Raw genomic sequence first — 23,156 nt, 5'->3', positions numbered from 1 at the left:
CACATGGATATGTTAATTCCCCAGACCACTTTCAGGAAATAGTAAGGGAGTTGATTAAAGATGATTTGGCTTTAGTATGTATTGATGATGTGTTAATTGGAGATGATGATCAGGGGGACACATGTTGAAAGAGTGACCAAAATTATTAAAACACTTAATGAAGCAGGGTTTAAGATAGGGTTAAAGATTGGCAGGAGCAAAGTCGACTATCTAGGGTAGTCAGTGTTAAGGGCAGGTGGGGAAGCCAGTGTTGGGATGAGAGAGAAAGCTGCTAGAATCGCTGCGCCCGTTTCACGAAACGGGGGTAAGCAAATCATGGGAATTTTGGGTATTTGAGACCAGTAGTGGAAGACTTTGGTCTTTATGCTAGACCCATTTATGAAACTTTTAAAGGGGGATTTTAGGTGGACCAGTGAAGAACAAAGAAAATTACAGCACAGGAACAGGCCCTTCGGCCCTCCCAGTCTGCGCCGATCCAGATCCTTTATCTAAACCTGTCACCTATTTTCCAAGGATCTACTTCCCTCTGTTCCCCGCTGTTCATATATCTGTCTAGATGCATCTTAAATGATGCTATCGTGCCCGCCTCTACCACCTCCGCTGGCAAAGTGTTCCAGGCACCCACCACCCTCTGCGTAAAAACTTTCCACGCACATCTCCCTTAAACTTTCCCCCTCTCACCTTGAAATCGTGACCCCTTGTAATTGACACCCCCACTCTTGGAAAAAGTTTGTTGCTATCCACCCTGTCCATATCTCTTGAGATTTGTCCTACTTTCCCGATATTGCTTCAAAGCTTCATCAGTTTTGAAGTCGCCTAGATCTTATGTATGCTTCCTTTTTCATCTTAGTGAGTCTCAATTCCACCCGTCATCCATGGTTCACTAATCTTGCCATTTCTATCCCTGATTTTCTCAGAGACACGTCTGTCCTGCACTCTAATCAACCTTTCCTTAAAAGACTCCCACATTTCAAATGTGGATTTACCCTTAAACAGCTGCTCCCAATCCACATTCCCTAGCTCCTGCCGAAGAGGAGGTCGGACCAGTTAAAAACAGCTGTAGCAACATCCGGGCCATTAGAGGAGAGACATGAAGAGGACGATTTGAGCATTAAATTTGATCTGTACGCAAATGGATATGGTATGATGCTTGTTAATCATAGTACTCAGATACCTATCAGACATTGACAGGAAATTGGCCAAGGGCTGAACAAAGGTTTTCGGACATCGCAAAATGTTTGGCAGCCATAACAAAAAAGATAGCAGAGATTGAAAATTTATCAGCCGGAAAGAAAATTTATGTCACAAATGAATTTTTAGAATTGACAGAGTTGACCAAGAGACAGGGATGCCAGCAAGGCGCAAATACAGCTCGATGGGAAAGATGGGAAACCATTCTTTTAAACCCTGCCTTAATGTTTATTCATAACATTAAAAAGGGCCAAAAACTTGATAAATCAGTTAGCAGAACAGAGTTGGTAAATGCTTGGGTGGTATATACGGATGGTAGTAAAGTTAAGGAGGACGAGGGTCAAGCCAGGGGGGCATCCATTTTTTAAAAAATTCAGGAAAGAAAATGGTGGAGAAACAGGGAGAAAAGAAACAGGGAGTAGCATAGAAAAAAACTGAGACACTGATGGAAGAATGGTCACTAGAGTATGCAGGCCCTCTTTTTCCTAGGAGCAGCAAAAGTAATTTGTACTTTTTAATCAAAGCTGATAGCAGCTCTGTTGAATTAGAGAATCAGTAGCATCTGGAGCAAAGGAATTGTATCAAAACTAAAACATCCGACCCAATTAAATGATAAAAGAGAGATTATTATAATCCATAGGCAACCTATTGGCAGCAAACAAAGAAACATAATTAGTAAAGAATTGAGAATATGGGATGATAGATCAAGGGTGGTTATTAATGGACCCCAGTTAAAATGATTCATTGTGAACATAATGAAACATCGTGTCAAAGATGCGGCACGTTCTGTAGCCCAGTAGTTTGGACAGGGAGTAATCATATGAAACCTAGGAGAATGGCAGATATAGCATTCAGGTGAGTTGATATTGCATTTAGAACGACTGAAATGGGGAAATGCTTCGGCTCCCAGGGAAATTTGGGGAATTCAGTTGTCATGATTGTTTTGCGAAACATCAGGCAACACTGATGATCGAAGTTTGTGACCACATGATAGCTTTTGACCATGGGATGGTGTGATAATGATAAATTGTAATTACTGCAGAGAAAACCAAGCTGACGACGGAGTGATTGGGAAAGGATGTGCAGGATTGTGAAGAAGTGATAAACTTGTGGCACCAATTAGTGAGGGAGTACATAGTTTAAGAGATGTTGGGATGACCCGGGGACATAAAATTAGCCTAACAGTGTTTAGAGACTGTATCACTGCAATGATGCCGTGCCACAGGATAGATCATATCCCCAAACCGCTCGGACAAGGGAAAAGGAATGTTTGGTTGTGAGTGGCAGGGGTTAACTGCACTTACTAGTATAATGGAATCAGTGGAGCGGGATGCCAGGGAATTGAAACCTGTTAGCAGCATCGATAGGACAGATGATAAAGTGAAAATGTCATGGTTGGAAATTACTTTCATAAAAATCCGGTCGTAATCAAAATTAAAGGAATTAAAGTACATGCAGTAGTACTATCCGACATGTATCAGGGAAAGTTTCAACCTGCTTGGATCACTGAGCTAGTAAAAGAGGAGTTTGAGATTCTTCGAGTCTCACTCAGGGGTGCAATGATAGGAGGAGGAGGCTTAACAGGCCTTAATCGTATGATGTGCGTACATGATCAGGAAAACAAATCAGTTAAAGAAAAAAAAGGGAATTAAATGGAAATCCGGAAGTCCTGGAGCGGGCACTTCTGGAACATCCAAACAAGAATAGAAAGATACAAATTAAGGAATAGGGCCCTCTTCGCCTTTGACCTGTTCATTTGGTTTTCAGATGAAGCAAAAATAACACAGACGAAGAACGAGAACTACACTCCAGAGAAGAATGTTTTAGACAGTATGGGGGGGGGGGGGGAAACTAATGATACAATTGGCTACATATTTGAGGGAATTAAATGACAGAGCCCAGAAGGAAAACCTTACGGGTTAGAAACAAATCAAAATATCAAATTATTCCTCAATAGTGAAACCTCTGGTCAGAAGTCTCGAACTGCACGTTAGCTGATGGATGATCTATGGTCTCCACGGGGTATGTACTACGCGGTGGAGTTATTCAGGGTCTTGGCAGACGGCAGCAACTGACGAGGAACCCCTGCATTTTAAATGACAATAGTTTAGGAATTTTGGCAACTTGATGCCACGGCAGGAAATTTGTAACCAATGCAGCAAACAATATTGCATTGGAGAGTGTAATAGTTATTGCAGACGAAATGTCCTGTAAGTTGTTAGGGACTGTTATGTATGGATTCAATTGGGTTGTAACCCCGAAAGTTGACTGTATTGAATGTGCAAGTGGTGTTATTGCAAAGTAGAAAAACAAACCAACGAATAATGGCAAGTATACACTCCATGCTGTAAGGGAAATGATAACGGACAAAAGGGATTTGAAGAAAACTGAGTATTGTCTCATGTAAGCCGGGGCTGGCAGATTACATGGTTCCGTACAATGTTAGACGTTAGTGTGAGGAAGTCAGGAATAAAAACAGATTGATTGAAGCTTCTGCAATTCATAAAGCAAGATAATCAGTGGATAGTACATGATATCATAATTTACCATTCCAATGCGAAACGGAAAGAACTTCCTAAAAAATAATAATAATACCAGTGAGGGATGAAAACCTTATTGGTCGCTGATGGACTGAGTTGTGTGCTGTTTCTAAGGGACATGAGGAAGCTTTTACGGTGCTGCTACCCCAAGGTAATCAGATGCCTTGGAGGTGGTGGAACACACGGATATAGCTATTGTGTTACCTTCCTGAGTAGCGACAGCTAATGTTCACGGTGATTGGACTTGAGGCAAGAACAATACAAAGATTCTATCATCACTGGTCTGCGGGATGGATGAATTTACAGTTGATTTCCGTACACAGTTTACAAAGCACGACATGTACACACACATGACAAGGATCAGGGATAGCTGCTAGTCAGTACAACTAGAAGGGGGATATAAACCCTACAGTCGGATTCAGCTCAGAGTCAGCTCTCATAGCTCGGTCATGGGGTTTTACCTGATGCATGGATTGATAATACTTGTTATTATAATTGTATATTGTATAATCATTGGATGCCTTAATATGTGTTGTAAGATGACTATGGCTCGGATGATGCTGATAGACTCGGCCCATCACCACTCACCAAGATGACATCCTGTTACTGGCGACCATTAAACCAGAAGGAACCCGGATGGAGAGCCAGTGGCTGTAAAAATGTGATGAGGTGTTTATGTACGAGATGTAATGAATTGCGGGACAGTCATTCAGACCAGACATTGATGCAGGTTATTAACCCGGGGATGTTTATAATGGACACTTGCCTAACCAAACTCCAAATTTGGACCGAGACAGCAACAGGACTATTGTTGGTCTGGCGAGTTGTTAGCACACTTTTTGACCATTAGGAGGAATACCTACCCACACATTTCTCAAGCGATAGAGACCCTCGTGGCAGAGGTGAAAGAAAATATAACATATCTGTTCTCCACCTGCACGGAACGGAAGTGTAGCGTAACCCAGACGTCAGGCCAATGCACTTGCCACAACGCCACCAGTGTCCCGTTGTCAGCGGGTAGCAGAAGGGAATGTTGGTTAGGAAGCGGCATAGTAGTTATCATAGAATGATAAAAGGAGAGAATGAGGAATTGAACTAAAGAAAAGAGCATTAGACTGGGATGACCAGTTAGAATAGTGCATTATGGACATTAATTCGGGTTGCAAGGAATGAACAAAGAGATTGGACAAAGCATGGCGAGGGGGAGAGGGGTGGCTATCAGGACTGGCTCTTTGCACAAAGGATGCTACAAAGGATGCTGGGAGGCAGAGGCCCAGAGGAAGGAAAGGAATGTGTAATGAGCCGATCAGAATCAGTGGCAGTTAGATTATATGACCAGGTCAAGGAAAGGGCCTATCAGAATCCTGTATTCATGTATGTGGAACTTGATACTGCATGAATGTATATGAGACCACATGTGTTGCCTCCCTTTGTCTCACTCGCTCTGGGAGTTTCAAGAGACATGGGTCTCCTGCCTTCATCAGAGGGAGTGTAAGCTTGCAAGCTATTTGAAATAAACTAAAGGAATTTCTAAATCCGAACTCAGCTATTGATTGAGACCAGAGTGGACAGAAAGAACTCAATTTATTCAACGGCACTCGTGGGGGTCTCCAAGGGGAGCAGAGGCCCCCAGCTGCATGCCTTTTGGGCAGGGTAGTGCCCTGGTACTGCTGGTGTTTAATGACTTATAAATTGTAATTTAAACCTGAGTCTATATGTTTGGACACCAAATGTGCACTGATTGAAAACTGCCCCCAATACTAGTTGTGGTGCGCATATTTTTAAAAAGTGATACTAAAAATAAATGCATTTTGTAATTTTGATATATGAAACTGTTATTGTGATACTTGGCCGTCTAAAATGATCTTCCAATGTTTTATCCCAGCAATTTGCCGTTTGGATTCTGTCTCCTTAAGTCAACTAACGGACTGTCCTGGTGCTATGTACCTATTATCAGGATTTTCAACAATACAAAAACATATTGATATTGCTATCATCAAGGTTAGTCTAAAGTAGATAAGTTGTGTCAAATGTTTTACACAGGTAATGCATGGGAAAAATATTTTAGCATCTGACAGAATTCAGGAAGGTATTTGTGTTGGGAACATATTTTTATCTTAGTGAAAGAAATGTTCTATTCTCAGTTCCATGTTGATTTGTCACCACAGTGAAAGTAAAATGCTTATATGACACTTGGATAAAATATGTAATGATTGCTACTTTATATAATGTGCTGAAGATTTTGCGGAGGGTGCTATATTAGTTACTAGTCTGAAACTTAATCCATCGATTCTATAATCTGCAAAAGATTTGTTTATGATTCATTAAGAAAATAATTTTAACACCAGTTAATGCATTTCCAAATTAAATCAGTGAAACGGAAATGTACTTTTTGTTTGCCTCCATTTTTAAAATTTGTTTGTTCTACTGGAAAAGTATCTAAGAATTTCACACTGTTAACATCGTGAAAAGGCCCCTAGGCACTACACAGGAGCATTCCTGAACAAAATTTGACATGGAGTCACATGATAGATTCATAAATTAAGATAGATGGCCAAAAGCTTGGTCAAAGAGGTAGGTTTTATGGAAGGCCATAAAGGAGGAAAGAGAGGTAAGAAGGCAGAAATATTTAGGAAGGGAATTCCAAAGCTTAGGACTTTTGTGTCTGAAGGCATGACTAACATTGGTGGACAAATTTAAATCGATCAGCCAGAATTGGAGGATACAGAGTAGATCACAAATCTCTAAAGTTTGTAGGATTACCAGAGATTTAATAGAGTTGGGAGCGGCTATGTTACAGATATAAATAGGTGGTTTTAGTGATTAAATCGGGATCAAATATCACATCAAAGTTGCAAACTGTCTCGTTGAGCTATCAGGGAAAAGGATGGGGTCAGCAGCTCGGGGCTAGAGTTTGTGGCAGGGGCTGAAGACAATGGCTTCCCTCTTCCCAATATTTAGTTGGAGGACATTTCTGCTGATCCAGTACTTTCATGTTGGACAAGAAGTGTGACAGTTACAAAACTGGAATGGTTTAATGATGTGGGGAGTAATACTGGATGCTGTCAGCAGAGAGGTGAGAATTAACACTGCTTTCAGATGATATATGTAAGAGACAACTTGTAGATGAGAAATAGGAGGGGGTCAAAGAAAGATCTTTGACAGACGCCAGAGATGGCGGAGTAGGAGCGGGAAGGTAAGCCATTGCAAGTAATTCTCTGGCATTGCCTGGATAGATAAAACTAGAACAAGGTGAGTGCAATCCCTCCTAGTTCAATGACACTGAAGAGGAAGATGGTGTGATCACCCATGTCAAAGGCTGCAGACACATTGAGAAGGATGAGGAGGGATAGTCTCCCATTGTCCCAGTCACAATCATATTTCGTAACAGGGAAGCAATTAGTTCAGACCAACTAATTTGGTGGCAAAGGGTTTCACGAGGTGCAGATTTCTAAGATTGTCTTGAGTTAAAAAGAATGAACCAACACTATCATATTCAATCATATTGTTCTCATTGTCAAAAAATGGCTATCCATTCAATATTGATACTTATCCTCATTTAAACTGTTAACTTATTAATGCTAGAAATTACAGGTTTTGAGTTGGGTGAAAAGTATTTGTCTGAACAAGATGACAAGTTTTTTCTAATAGATTTTTGTAACAATTTATTTTTGCCAATATTCTTGCAGTGATAATTCACAATTTGATTTCAAAAAGGCTCTCAGAGTAAAATCCATTTTTCATCAAAAATAGTTCAGTGCCATTGAGGACATTGACATTATGTGGCCCTTTATTTTTTATAAGCATATATACATTTTGAAGACTAACACAGCAAAATTACAAAATAATACATTGCCAAAAGCACGGAACAAAAAAACTGCTCAGCATATATGAGTACAGAGAGAGACATGAGAACAGCATAATAATAATCTTTATCATTGTCACAAGTAGGCTTACATTAACACTGCAATGAAATTACTGTGAAAAGCCCCTAGTCGCCACACTACGACACATGTTCGGGTACACTGAGGGCGAATTCAGAATGTCCAATTCACCTAACAAGCACATCTTTCTGGACTTGTGGGAGGAAACCGGAGCACCCGGAGGAAACCCACGCAGATACAGGGAGAACATGCAGACAGTGACCCAGACCGGGAATCGAACCCGGATCCCTGGTGCTGTGAAGCAACAGTGCTAACCACTATGCTACCGTGACATCACAGCTGGCTTTGAATAATCATTAGACATAACTAGGTACCTATACCTACCCCACCAGAGACTCAGGGAGAAACAGGATAAGGTCATGAAAAAACATGGTAAAAGAGTGCACACCCTCCCACACTGGGACAGCCCCCAATTGCTCCGAGAAATCAGGATACATTTTCTGCGTCATGTTTGAGTGCGTACCAAGGTACATCTCCCTCAAATTTAGCAACACCAAAGGCACCAATGAGCCACCATAGCACCCTCTCCTTTGATACCAGACCCATCAGCGCCTATGTAGGAGCCAAGCATAGATTCTTCATACCCACCCTTACAAAAGCAAAGAAAATACGCGATAACCCCAGTTCTAAGAGGAGTTACATATTTACCAAGGCCCAGTGCAGAACCAGCATCATTCCATACTATTGTGCAGAGCGGACCAACAGAAACCTGTTTGGATTATGATCAAATCTTCAGAGCTTCCCAGAAAAGGAAGAAAAAGGAATCAAATTGTGAATTGTGAAGGTAAAGCTTGAATTATCAGACTAACCAACAGGATAACATGGGATCAAAATCCAACCCAGGCTCTGTATATCCCTGATGTCGCCGAGCTGCCACCAATTAAGAAGGCCGCTCAATCAACCAAAAAGGGGGACAACTTGATATCTGCTAAGCATAAGGACTCAGCTCATCCCCAGGCACATGTGCACCGAAAAAGCAAAACCCAACCTACCAGTGTGCCCCCAACAAGCACCGTTGAGAAGAGACATCCCAAGCCCCCAGGGGAAACAGGATACTAGTCACAGCACTGGGCCTGGTCTCGCCCAGCACATCCTGACACACAAGAAACTATATCCCTAGGACCTCCAGCACACCCCAAAACCTGCGTTCAATCAAACCCATATCTCTCTTCCCCCCCCCCCCCCCCCCCCCCATCCAGGGCAATGCACCTCCCCACTTATACTAAGAAGAATAGAATAATCACTCCAGCCCCAACCTGATAAGAAGACGAACTGTCAAGACACCCAACAATTGGGCTCCCCGGGAGGGAATGCCGATTCCCTCCTCGCCAGCACAACCAAGGGAACCTCTCAGAAAAATCCAGACCATGTCAGGATTAGAAACAGCTTCCTGCTCACCTATATGAAAAGAGAAAAAAAGAAAATCCCTAAGGATGAGCTGCCTGAACTGGCGTACAATGACCGCCATCACAGAAAGGATACCAAGAGCAAATCCTCTCCTTAACAACTCAACCACAATTAACCAATCTCACCTCAGCCTGTGCCATTATTAAACCTTCTTGTTCTAATAGCTCAAAAGAGGACCAGAGAGAGAGACCCAAGCAAAAGAAGGCTCAACCTCCAGGAAATGTCAGAAGGAACCCAGTCATCCCCAGGAAACAAAGTCTGCCCAGGCCATCAAAGGATAAAGGCACAGATTCTTAAATTCAAGTACCCTAAAAAATATATTTAAACCAAAAAGAAATCTTACACGGATCCTCAATCTCAATGAGGACTGAATTAACCTACCAACTCCAATGGGCTCTTTCGAATGCAAGAACTCTCTCATACGCCTCCACTGTTCCCCCAAAGGTACCCCACAATTCTTTAAAGTGAGCTCTAATGACCTGCACTGCAGAGCCGAGATCTTCAACCAAGACAGCATTTTCAATGACTACCCTCATGGCACACAGCACGGCTGAAACAATAGCTCGCTCAGCAGCAAGCTGCACTCCGCCCACTCCGACCGCCACGAACAATCAAGGATTTTTACAATTTATCTTGGTTCTTCTTCGCAAAACACCAATCAGGAACTTCCAGGTACATGCACAAGCCTTGTAACCCACGAGAAAGCAAATATGAAATGTGCACAGGACAAAACAGTGGATTAAAAAAAGAGCAGAGCCAGAGCTCGGGAAAACATAACTGCTTCCACGCTCACATCACATTACCCTACATGTTGCCCTTTATGAATAAAGACAGGTGAAGCAAAAAAAAAAATGCATTTCACACAAACTCTGTCTTTCACAGGTTGCAGTCTGCTCCTCACCATTGTTAATTATGTGGTGCAACTGAACTAAAAGATGGATCAAATATTGACCATTGTATAAATTTCTGAACTTAATGGAAATTATATAGTAAAACATTCATTCATAATTTGCTGAGTTAATATGTTTATCTAAATTGATCTGTGAAAGACGTTTTGGTAAATTTCCCCCTTTTTATACATAAATATGCATTATATATTTCACAGTTTCCATTTCTGTTTACAGACACAGACCAATTATTCTGTCTGGAAGGATATCGTACCTCTACAAGTACAGATGATGGGGTTACCAAGTCATGTTGGCGCAGACATCTTTTCACATCTTGTCACTTCTCTCTACTTTGTTATTGCTTTTGTGCCCTTTGTCAATTTTCTGCTGATCAATCTTGTAACAGAGAAAAAGGAAGTGAAAGATGTGATGAAGGTGATGGGACTATATGACTCTGCTTTCTGGTGAGCCGAAAAGAGTGCATTATTTTGTGTCAGTTAAAGAAAAAAGTTATGTAAACTTAGTCATTGGTCTTCCAAGTGATTATTTTTGATAATGTAGTGAAAAGCAACTTTAAACCCACTAGCGAAACCACAAATGCTGGGCAATGGAAATAGTCATAGAAAGAAGTTTTTGCATGTTTTCTTTTGCATGGCAAGTTGCGGAACGTGGAGGTAGTTGATATCACGGCAAGGGAAACTGGGTCTCTGGGACCTGAGTAAACAACTGTGTTGCCTCCTTAATCATTCAGATTAAAGGATTGTGAAATTAACAAGGAGGAAGTTTAAATCAGATTGGATGAATTCAATGCAGAGAAATAAAGAGAAAGAAAAGGACTGGAGTATAAAAATACCCAGTTGTATAGGGTATTGATGAGACCACATCTTTAGTATTGTGTCCATTTTTGATCTCTTTATTTGAGGAAGGATATGGTGGCATTGGAGGCAGTTCAGAGGAGGTTCACTAGATTGATTGCGGGATGAAAGGGGTGACGTATGAGGAGAGATTAAACAGTTTGGGTTCATACTCGCTGGAGTTTAGAATTGCCTACTTCTGCTCTTAATTCCTATGTTCCTACAAAATAAATATTGGATTAGGAGATAAAGCAAAAAGAGACAAAATGAAAAAGTAAAATATTGTTTTAGATTTTACATTTTTAAATTCAACAATTCAACGCATAGCACGTTGTTAAAAGAATACTTCACTTCCGGTAGCGGCAGGGATGAGCTAGCCGCACGTTTCGGCGGCTCCAGCTCCGACGGAACTTCGGGCTCTTTTAAGAGCCCCAACGGGGACTTGGACGGCCGTAAAACCCGGTGCGAGGCGCGAGGGAAGGGAGTCCCCCCCGAATGGCGGAGGGAAAAACCGGCGGCTGCAGCCCGAAGAATCTGCAGCCAGAAGGTCAGAGGGAGTGGAACAAAATGGCGGCGGAGAAACCACAGGTGACATGGGGGCCTGAGCAGGACGAGGTGGTGAGACGGTGCGTGGACCTGCTGAAGAAAGAGGTAATGACCCCGTTGTTACAGGCAATTGAGGGGCTTAAGGAGACTTTAAAGACCCAGGAGACTGAACTTCGCGTGGTGGAACAGAAGGTATCAGGTATTGAGGACGAGGTCCTGGGCCTGGCGGTCAAGACTCAGACACACGAGGCACTTCATAAAAAGTGTGCTGATAGGATTGAGGCCCTTGAAAATGGAGCGCGAAGGAAGAACCTTAGGATACTAGGTCTCCCGGAGGGTGTGGAAGGAGTGGACTGTGGAGCGTACGCAAGTAAGATGCTGAGCTCACTGATGGGTGCTGAGGCCCCTGCGGGCGCCATGGAGGTGGAGTGGGCAAATCGGATCCCGGCGAGAAGACCAAAAGCGGGAGAACCACCGAGGGCGATAATCGTGCGATTCTACCGCCTTAAGGACAGAGAAGAGGTCCTGAGATGGGCTAAAAAGGTGCGGAGTAGCAGATGGGAGAATGCGGTGGTAAGGATCTACCAGGATTGGAGTGCGGAGGTGGCGAGAAGGAGGGCGAGCTTCAACCGAGCCAAAGAGGTTTTGCACAAAAGGAAGGTGAAGTTTGGGATGCTGCAGCCGGCAAGACTATGGGTCACGCATCAGGAGAGACACTATTATTTCGAGACGGCGGAGGAAGCATGGTCCTTCATCAATGAAGAGAAACTGGACCGGAACTGAGGGACTGATGCTGCAGGGAACTGTTATTGTCGTTATTATTGTTTTTGTTAATGGGATGGTGAAAGTTAATCGAGAAGTAAACAGGGAAGGGGGGGACACTAGGGAAATGTGGGCGCCGGTGAGGGGGGAGAGGCGGGACATAGTCAGAGAATGGGGAAGGCGAGGGGGAGGGGAAAGGGAGCTACGCCATAAGAGGCGGGTCAGGTTAAGGGATGTTCCCACGCCAGAAAGAATAAGGCGGGAAAACAGGCGCAAGGCGGATGGGAGTTCCCTCACACCGGGGGGGGCCGAGGAGCGAGCAGGAGTCGCCGGGGTCAGTTGAAGTCAGCTGACTTACGGAAGTGATATGGGGGGAGCAATCAAGCTAGATAGGGATCTAGCGAGGGGGGGGGGGGGGAGAAGGGGACAACTGGGTTGCTGCTGCGGAAATCCAAAAGGAAATGGCTAAAGAGAGGGTGGTCGGGGGCGGAATGCGACGCTGGGGGAGCGAACGGGAGCGCGGAGGCGGGATATGGGACTGGCCTAGAGAAGGTAATGGCTAGTCGACACGGGAGGGGGGCAGGTAGCCCCCCAGTGAGGCTGATCACGTGGAACATGAGAGGCCTGAATGGACCTATAAAAAGGGCCCGAGCGCTCGCGCATTTAAAAGGACTAAGGGCAGACGTGGTTATGCTCCAAGAGACGCACCTAAAGGTGGCGGACCAAGTTAGGCTAAGGAAAGGATGGGTGGGACAGGTGTTCCACTCAGGACTGGACGCAAAGAACAGAGGGGTGGCCATTTTGGTGGGGAAACGGGTAGCATTTGAAGCAAAAAACATCGTAGCAGATAGTGGAGGTAGATATGTAATGGTGAGTGGTAGGCTGGAGGGAATGGAGGTCGTGTTGGTTAATGTGTATGCCCCAAATTGGGACGATGCGGGGTTCATGAGACGGATGCTGGGGCGTATTCCGGACCTGGAGGCAGGAAATTTGATTTTAGGAGGGGACTTCAATACGGTGCTGGACCCGGGGCTAGATAGATCCAGCTCAAGGACTGGAAGAAGGCCGGCAGCGGCCAAGGTACTTAAGGGGTTTATGGACCAAATGGGGGGAGTAGATCCATGGCGATTTCTTAGACCCAGGGCTAGGGAGTATTCCTTCTTCTCCCACGTCCATAAAGTGTACTCCCGGATAGATTTTTTTGTTTTAGGAAGGTCGTTGATCTCTAGGGTGGAAGAAGCTGAATACTCAGCCATAGCGGTTTCCGATCATGCCCCACATTGGGTGGACCTGGAAGTAGGAGAGGACAGGGAGCAGAGAACACTCTGGCGATTAGATGTGGGACTGATGGCGGATGAGGGAGTGTGTGCAAGAGTGAGGGGGTGTATTGAGAGATACCTGGAGGTCAATGACGACGGCGAGGTCCCTGTGGGAGTGGTCTGGGAAGCACTAAAAGCGGTGGTCAGAGGAGAGCTGATTTCTATTGGGGCCCACAAAAGGAAAACAGAGGCCAAGGAAAGGGATAGATTACTGGGGGAGATTTTAAGGGTGGACAGGGAATTTGCAGAGACCCCGGAAGAGGAGCTGTACAGGGAGAGGAGACGACTCCAGACGGAGTTTGACCTTCTGACCACCAGAAAGGCGGAGGTACTGTGGAGGAAGGCACAGGGGAGGAGGTATGAATATGGGGAAAAGGCTAGTCGCCTGTTGGCGCACCAACTGCGAAAGAGGGCAGCAGCGAGGGAGATAGGAGGAATTAGGGATGAAAGGGGAGACACTGTGCGAAGGGCAGGAAAGATAAATGAGGTGTTTAAGACCTTTTATGAAGAACTGTATAGGTCTCAGCCCCCAGAGGGAGAGGAGGGGATGCGGCAGTTCCTGGACCAGTTGAGGTTCCCGAAAGTGGAGGAGCAGGCGGTGGCAGGCCTGGGGGCGCCGATTGAGGTGGAAGAGGTTATTAAGGGACTGGGAAGCATGCAAGCAGGGAAGGCCCTGGGGCCGGACGGGTTCCCGGTGGAATTCTACAGAAAATATGTGGACTTGTTGGCCCCGTTGTTGGCGAGGACGTTCAATGAGGCCAGGGAAGGGGGGACACTACCCCCGACAATGTCGGAGGCGACGATATCGCTAATTTTGAAGAGGGACAAAGATCCGATGCAGTGTGGGTCCTATAGACCTATTTCACTATTGAACATGGACGCCAAACTGCTAGCAAAGGTGCTGGCATCGAGGATAGAGGACTGTGTCCCAGGGGTCGTGCACGAAGACCAGACAGGGTTCATAAAAGGGAGACAATTGAATGTTAACGTGCAATGGCTATTAGGGGTGATAATGATGCCCTCAGTGGAGGGGGAGGCAGAGATAGTGGCGGCAATGGATGCAGAGAAGGCATTTGATAGGGTGGAGTGGGAGTATTTATGGGAAGTGTTAAGGAGGTTTGGGTTTGGGAACGGATTTATTCGCTGGGTTAGACTACTTTATGGGGCACCGACGGCAAGCGTAGTTACAGGTCGACATAGATCGGAGTATTTCCGATTATATAGGGGAACAAGACAGGGATGCCCGCTGTCTCCATTGTTGTTTGCGCTGGCAATTGAACCTCTGGCCATGGCGCTGAGAGACTCCAGGAAATGGAGAGGGGTGACTAGAGGGGGAGAAGAACACCGAGTCTCGTTATACGCGGATGACCTATTGCTATATGTGTCGGACCCAGCGGGGGGGATGATAGAGGTTATGCGAATCTTGAGGAGGTTCGGGGAATTTTCGGGGTATAGGTTAAACATGGGGAAGAGTGAATTATATGTGATACATCCAGGGGACCAGAGTAGAGAGATAGAAGGCTTACCGCTAAGGAAAGTGGAAAGAAACTTCCGATACTTGGGGATTCAGATCGCTAGGAGCTGGGGAACCTTGCACAGACTTAATCTGACACGGCTGGTAGAACAAATGGAGGAGGACTTTAAGAGGTGGGACATGCAGCCTTTATCGCTGGCGGGCAGGGTGCAAGCAATTAAGATGATGGTCCTCCCGAGGTTCTTATTTGTATTTCAATGTCTCCCTATTTTAATCACCTGGACCTTTTTTAATAAAATAGATAGGAGCATTACGAGCTTTGTGTGGGCAGGGAAAGTTCCGAGAGTAAGGAGGGGGTTCCTTCAGCGCAGTAGGGACAGAGGAGGACTGGCACTACCGAACTTGGGAGATTATTATTGGGCCGCCAATGTGGCAATGATACGTAGATGGATGATGGAGGGTGAGGGAGCGGCGTGGAAAAGGCTGGGGAGAAGGTCCTGTAAAGGGACGAGTCTAGAGGCGCTGGTGACGGCGCCGCTACCGTTCTCACCGAAAAAGTACACCACGAACCCGGTGGTGGCGGCAACACTGAACATATGGGGACAGTGGAGGCGACAGAGAGGGGTGCGGGGAACCCTGGTGGGGTCCCCTATCAGGAACAACCATAGGTTCGCCCCAGGAAGAATGGATGGAGGATTTCAAAGCTGGTACCAGTTGGGAATTAGGAAGGTGGGAGATTTATTCATAGATGGGACTTTTGCGAGCTTGGGAGCACTGGAGGAAAAGTATAAGTTACCCCGGGGGAATTTCTTGAGATATATGCAGGTGAGGGCGTTTGCTAGACAACAGGTGAGGGAATTTCCGCGGCTCCCGACACAGGGGATACAGGACAGGGTGCTTTCAGGGGTGTGGGTCGGAGAGGGCAAGGTGTCAGAGATTTATAGTGAGATGAGGGAAGAGGGGGAGGAGTCGGTGGGCGAACTAAAAAGAAAGTGGGAAGAAGAATTAGGGGAGGAGATAGAGGAGGGTATGTGGGCTGATGCCCTAAGCAGGGTAAATTCCTCTTCCTCATGCGCCAGGCTTAGCCTGATTCAATTTAAGGTGCTACATAGAGCACACATAACGGGGGCAAGATTGAGCAGGTTCTTTGGAGTGGAGGACAAATGTGGGAGGTGTGGCGGGAGCCCGGCAAACCACGCACATATGTTTTGGGCGTGCCCGGCACTGGAAGGGTATTGGAAGGGAGTGACTGGAGTGATTTCGCAGGTGGTGAAGGCCCGGGTCAAACCAGGCTGGGGGTTAGCTCTATTTGGAGTTGCGGAAGAGCCGGGAGTGCAGGAGGTGAAAGAGGCCGATGTTGTGGCCTTTGCGTCCCTCGTAGCCCGGCGCAGGATCCTACTCATGTGGAAGGAGGCGAAACCCCCCGGACTGGAGGCCTGGGTAAACGATATGGCGGGGTTTATTAAACTGGAGCAGATAAAGTTTGCCCTGAGAGGATCGGCTCAAGGGTTCACCAGGCGCTGGCAGCCATTTCTCGACTACCTAGGGGAACGTTAGAGGGAAGACGGATGACCAGCAGCAGCAACCCAGGGGGGAGGGGGGGAGGAGGCTCAGTTGAGTATAGGTCAATAGAGTACGAGGTTTTGTTACTTGTATATTATTATTATTATTATTGTTAAAAAGTTTAAAAATTTCTGTTTTGTTACTGTTATCGTTTCGCTTGTTTTGTAAGCGGGAAAAATGTTGCTCAGGGAAAAAAATTTCAATAAAATATATTTTTTTTTTAAAAAGAATACTTCGACTCAGATGGACAGTCTCTCTAGTTCAGCAAATTTAGTTCAAATTTACCATGCAAATACAGTATCTTCATAAGATTCAATGCATTTCAATTGTGAGGCACAATGCTGTTCTTACGAAGCAACACCGGAAGGCATCTCCAACAATCTTTTGAATTCCATGTTTAAGCGCACATATGCCTTTGCCTGAAATTGCAGTAATATTGCCACATAAATGTTGGTCGATCCCTAATGGGGAATTGTTTCTTGCAAATTTGACAATTAAAAGTTTTGAGGATTGTGATAGAGCGTCTACATTACAAAAATACGTTGGTCTAATTACTAAAAGAAATTATATTAATTTGCCCAACTGTACTTTTGTTATGTTTTGTAAATGAGAAGGAAACTTAGATAGTTCCACTTGACAGTTTTTTTCCAACTGAATATTACCAAACCAAAGAAGGAAACATTTCAGCATTCCATATCTGTACCAACGTTTGGCTACAACAATCCAAAACAAAGCCAGTGATAACTGAATTCACTACAACTCACAATGATGTTTGAGTTTGTGAGCAAGTTTGATCTTGTTTTCAGCAAAGGTGAAGAAATGAAGATATGTAAAATAAAATTCACTGAAAAGCTTTGCCATTTAAGTATTTTCAGAAAAGCATATTTCTAAGTTGATTGTATTGGACAGACCATATATTTCTGGATAGGTTCCAGGGATATTGAAAAATGTACGGGTGCGATTCAGCGGACACAAGTTAAAGTCTGCTGAACGGTGCGTTTAGCGGGTTATATCTCAGTGCCTGCAGCGCTGAGAAAGACCCTGTTATTCAATGGCACTTTGCAGTTTCTTTTGACCTCAGCGAGGCCGACGAGGCCACTATAAGTAATTTCCCTGCTAGTGCAAGAAGACTACTCGTGGATCGGGGTGCTTTTTTTAAAGGCGGCCTCAGGACACCCCCAAATAACCCAACTTACCTCTTCCAGGGTCCTAAAATTTCCCCCCCTCACCCCACCTCTTATGGGCAAGGAGCCCCCACCCGCCTGATCCCTGGAACAGGCAACCTGGCACCTAAGCACCGTGGCACTGCAAGCCTGACACCCAGTGAATCCCGACCTCCGGTTTAATTGGGCGAGCCTAATGGCTCATTTAAATATGCAAGCTTGGATCTCACCCAGCAAGAGCGAAATTCAGATTTCGACGCAACGCAAGATTCCATTGAATCTCGCGAGATATTTCGAGTGTTGCAATCCCGATGAAGGCATGTTGCGAGATTCAACAGCCTCACCCCAACACCAAATCGGGCGGGTCGAGGCCACTGAATTGTGCCCGGCATCTTACAATGTTGGGAAAAAATTTTAATCACCTGATGAATGTGGCTCAACCAATTCCTTAACCACATTTTTTTCTTGTTAAAGAGCTTATCTTTTCTTGTGTGTACAAAATAAACAGATAAACTTGAGTTACTGTGGTTGAATGACAATTGGAATGTCCTGCAGCTCAATTGAGTGTCCTCTTTTTGTTTTAAAATGTCGATACAATACTTACTTAAGAACATAGCATCCATTTACGTAGAGTGCCTGAAAAGTGAGAGGTGTTCTTTATTTGTTGGTTCAAATGTTGTTAATTATGGATTAATCCTTTTATTTTCAGGCTTTCCTGGGGCTTACTGTATATGGTTTTAATCTTCATTCTATCCTTGCTGATGGCAGTCATTGCTACACAGACATCCCTGTTTCCAAGAAGCAGCATATTGATCATCTTTCCATTGCTGTTCTTGTTTGGGATTTCTATAGTAAGTTATGCTCCAAATATTTTAGTCAGAGAAGTAATGTAAAATTAAAGCCAGAATTGAAATACATGCATTTTGTTCAGTGTGCAGCCTTAATTTCAAGACTGTAATTCATGTGATAGGTGTTTGGTAACGTACTTTCAAATGTCACAATATTCTGTGGTAGCCATGATGTGGAGATGCCGGCGTTGGACTGTACGAAGTCTTACAACACCAGGTTAAAGTCCAACAGGTTTGTTTCGATGTCACTAGCTTTCGGAGCGCTGCTCCTTCCTCAGGTGAATGAAGAGGTCTGTTTCAGAAACACATATATAGACAAATTCAAAGATGCCAAACAATGCTAGGAATGCGAGCATTAGCAGGTGATTAAATCTTTACAGATCCAGAGATGGGGTAACCCCAGGTTAAAGAGGTGTGAATTGTCTCAAGCCAGGACAGTTGGTAGGATTTCGCAGGCCAGATGGTGGGGGATGAATGTAATGTGACATGAATCCCAGGTCCCGGTTGAGGCCGCACTCATGTGTGCGGAACTTGGCTATAAGTTTCTGCTCGGCGATTCTGCGTTGTCGCGGGTCTTGAAGGCCGCCGTGGAGAACGCTTACCCGGAGATCAGAGGCTGAATGCCCTTGACTGCTGAAGTGTTCCCCGACTGGAAGGGAACATTCCTGCCTGGTGATTGTTGCGCGATGTCCGTTCATTCGTTGTCGCAGCGTCTGCATGGTCTCGCCAATGTACCACGCTTCGGGACATCCTTTCCTGCAGCGTACGAGGTAGACAACGTTGGCCGAGTCGCACGAGTATGTACCGCGTACCTGGTGGGTGGTGTTCTCACGTGTAATAGTGGTATCCATGTCGATGATCTGGCACGTCTTGCAGAGATTGCCATGACAGGGTTGTGTGGTGTCATGGTCACTGTTCTGAAGACTGGGTAGTTTGCTGCACACAATGGCATTGCGTTGTGCTTGGGTGACGCAAGACTCGACATGTATGCTCAAGCCGTCAGGAGTCGCGTCAATGCCAGATTCATCAGTCGCATTCACAAGACAACCCCGAACGTCACCCAAGCACAACGCAATGCCATCCGCGCTCTCAAGACCAACCACAGCATCGTCATCAAACCAGCAGACAAAGGGGGGGCCACTGTCGTACTGAACAGAACGGACTACTGCAAAGAAGTATACCGACAACTGAACAACCAAGAACACTTCAGACAGTTACCCGCAGATCCGACCAAGGAACACATCCGCCAACTTAACAGACTGATCAAGACCTTGGATCCAGATCTTCAGAGCACCCTACGTGCTCTCATCCCACGTACTCCCCGCATTGGAGAACTCTACTGCCTCCCAAAAATACATAAGGCCAACACACCAGGCCGCCCTATCGTTTCAGGCAATGGGACCCTGTGTGAGAACCTCTCTGGCTACATCGAGGGCATCTTGAAACCCATCGTACAAGGTACACCCAGCTTCTGTCGCGACACGACGGACTTCCTACAGAAACTCAGCACCCATGGACCAGTTGAACCAGGAACATTCCTCGTCACAATGGACGTCTCGGCACTCTACACCAGCATCCCCCATGACGACGGCATTGCTGCAACAGTCTCCGTACTCAACACCGACAACTGCCAATCTCCAGACGCAATTCTGCAACTCATCCGCTTCATTCTGGATCACAACGTCTTCACCTTCGACAACAAGTTCTTCATCCAGACGTACGGAACAGCCATGGGGACCAAATTCGCACCCCAATACGCCAACATCTTCATGCACAAGTTTGAACAGGACCTACTCACCGCACAGGACCTTCAACCGATGTTATACACCAGATACATCGATGACATTTTTTTCCTTTGGACCCACGGCGAAGAATCACTGAAACAACTACACGATGACATTAATAAGTTCCATCCAACCATCAGACTCACCATGGACTACTCTCCAAAATCAGTTGCATTCTTGGACACACTCGTCTCCATCAAGGACGGTCACCTCAGCACTTCGCTTTACCGCAAACCCACGGATAACCTCATGATGCTCCACTTCTCCAGCTTCCACCCTAAACACATTAAAGAAGCCATCCCCTATGGACAAGCGCTCTGTATACACAGGATCTGCTCAGACGAGGAGGAGCGTAACAGACATCTACAAACGTTGAAAGATGCCCTCGTACGAACGGGATATGGCACTCGACTCATCGATCGACAGTTCCAACGCGCCACAGCGAAAAACCGGACCGACCTCCTCAGAAGACAAACATGGGACACAACCGACAGAATACCCTTCGTCGTCCAGTACTTCCCCGGAGCGGAGAAACTACGTCATCTTCTTCACAGCCTTCAACACGTCATTGATGACGATGAACATCTTGCCAAGGTCATCCCCACACCCCCACTACTTGCCTTCAAACAACCACGCAACCTCAAACGAACCATTGTGTGCAGCAAACTACCCAGTCTTCAGAACAGTGACCACGACACCACACAACCCTGTCATGGCAATCTCTGCAAGACGTGCCAGATCATCGACATGGATACCACTATTACACGTGAGAACACCACCCACCAGGTACGCGGTACATACTCGTGCGACTCGGCCAACGTTGTCTACCTCATACGCTGCAGGAAAGGATGTCCCGAAGCGTGGTACATTGGCGAGACCATGCAGACGCTGCGACAACGAATGAACGGACATCGCGCAACAATCACCAGGCAGGAATGTTCCCTTCCAGTCGGGGAACACTTCAGCAGTCAAGGGCATTCAGCCTCTGATCTCCGGGTAAGCGTTCTCCAAGGCGGCCTTCAGGACCCGCGACAACGCAGGATCGCCGAGCAGAAACTTATAGCCAAGTTCCGCACACATGAGTGCGGCCTCAACCGGGACCTGGGATTCATGTCACATTACATTCATCCCCCACCATCTGGCCTGCGAAATCCTACCAACTGTCCTGGCTTGAGACAATTCACACCTCTTTAACCTGGGGTTACCCCATCTCTGGATCTGTAAAGATTGAATCACCTGCTAATGCTCGCATTCCTAGCATTGTTTGGCATCTTTGAATTTGTCTATATATGTGTTTCTGGAACAGACCTCTTCATTCACCTGAGGAAGGAGCAGCGCTCCGAAAGCTAGTGACATCGAAACAAACCTGTTGGACTTTAACCTGGTGTTGTAAGACTTCGTACAATATTCTGTGTGTGTTTTGTCATTGTCTGTCAGATTAATGAAGGTATTGAGACTGAATCAAGATATTTAGTACAGAAATCTAGTTTCCTTTTGTGATAAACATTAGTTCTATGTAACAAGGAATTGTGCTGGAGAGGCATACAACTGGGTATTTTTGTGAGGGCCACGAAGAATCCAGCACGAGTTTCAAGGATACAAAGCAATAACATTTATTTACAATAACATATATATATACACAACAGCCGCAACTTTGCTTGCTGCTTACTCCTTCCTGCTGGTTCCAAACTGGCCGGCTTTATTTATACAGGGAGTCTGCTAATGATTTCTCCGCCCCCCTCATTGGGGAAGCTCATACTCCCACAGGATTATGGGATTGTCATTAGTCCCCAGCCAATGGTAAGCAGGCAGGTTATAACATCCCTCCCCCTCCAAAGTCCAAGGAATCCACCGAAGACCCTGGCGAAGGAGGGCGTCGGACTCTTTTTGCCGCAGGCCGGACACCATTTGCACGAGGCGCGGGCGGCGTGAAAAGAGATGGAGACCGGCGCTTCCACGATGAACGGCGTAACGGTTGTACATCCACGGCCCGTGGGCCCGAGGATTCCCCCTCTGATGCGTCCTGTGTCTCCATCTCGGAGTCAGAGTCTGCTGCCTCTGTCATCTTGGCGTCTCTATCTCCACGGGGTTCTGTAACGACCTGCGCAGGCTTTGAGTGAGGCACCAGAGGAAGATTGTGAGGACTACTTTCCATTGTCTCTGGTCTCTGTGGCTGTAGAAATGAGCTCCGGGGGCAGGGAACCTTTGGAAGGGATAGGCTTCTGGACCGGACGTGGTCTACATGTTTGCGTCGATTAATAAAAGGAACATGGATCCTTGAAAAGGGCCGGTAAAATCCGCATGCAAGCGTGCCCAAGGCCGCCCTGGCCATTCCCAGTGATGTAGGGGCGCGGCCGGCGGAAGCTTATGATGCTCCTGGCAAATGGAGCAGTTATGGGCCACCTTCTCAATGTCGAGGCCTGGCCACCAAACATAACTCCGGGCCAACATTTTCATTTTGGTCACACCTGGATGCCCATTGTGCAAGTCTCTTAGTATCAGCTCCTGTCCTTTTTCCGGGACAATCACACTCGTCCCCCACAAGAGGATGCCATCTTCCACGCAGAATTCTGACAGCTTGGAGGAACATGCCCGCAACTCGCCTGGGAGCTGTCTATGCTGCCCACCATACAGGAATATGCGTCGAACCTTTGACAGGACTGGCTCCGTCTGGGTCCACTCACAGATCTGTGATGCCGTGACAGGCAAGGTGTCCATAAAATTTAGGGTTGCAACCACCTCACCGGTCGTGGGGGTCGACATGGGGCCGATCGATAAATGCAATCGGCTCAGTGCGTCGGCATTCGCTATCTGCGTTCCTGGTTTGTGCTCCAGGGAATACTCGTATGCAGCAAGCAACAAAGCCCAACGCTG

General features: G+C 46.0%; 1 protein-coding gene across 2 annotated transcripts in view; it reads left to right on the top strand.

Annotated features, from left to right (window-relative positions):
• abca5 (ATP-binding cassette, sub-family A (ABC1), member 5) overlaps window positions 1–23,156 on the top strand; it is a 186,891-nt gene that overhangs the window by 41,523 nt on the left and 122,212 nt on the right. For both annotated transcript variants that reach the window (XM_072483424.1, XM_072483422.1), the window contains exons 5-7: window positions 5,617–5,732; window positions 10,207–10,433; window positions 18,360–18,501. In XM_072483424.1, the coding sequence (XP_072339525.1) occupies window positions 5,617–5,732; window positions 10,207–10,433; window positions 18,360–18,501 (485 nt within the window). The remainder of the gene's footprint in view (window positions 1–5,616; window positions 5,733–10,206; window positions 10,434–18,359; window positions 18,502–23,156) is intronic.

Source organism: Scyliorhinus torazame, chromosome 18 (genome assembly GCF_047496885.1).
Source record: "Scyliorhinus torazame isolate Kashiwa2021f chromosome 18, sScyTor2.1, whole genome shotgun sequence".
Taxonomy (NCBI): domain Eukaryota; kingdom Metazoa; phylum Chordata; class Chondrichthyes; order Carcharhiniformes; family Scyliorhinidae; genus Scyliorhinus; species Scyliorhinus torazame.
Note: the sequence above shows the minus strand (reverse complement) of the source record. Positions and strands in the feature narration are given on the sequence as shown.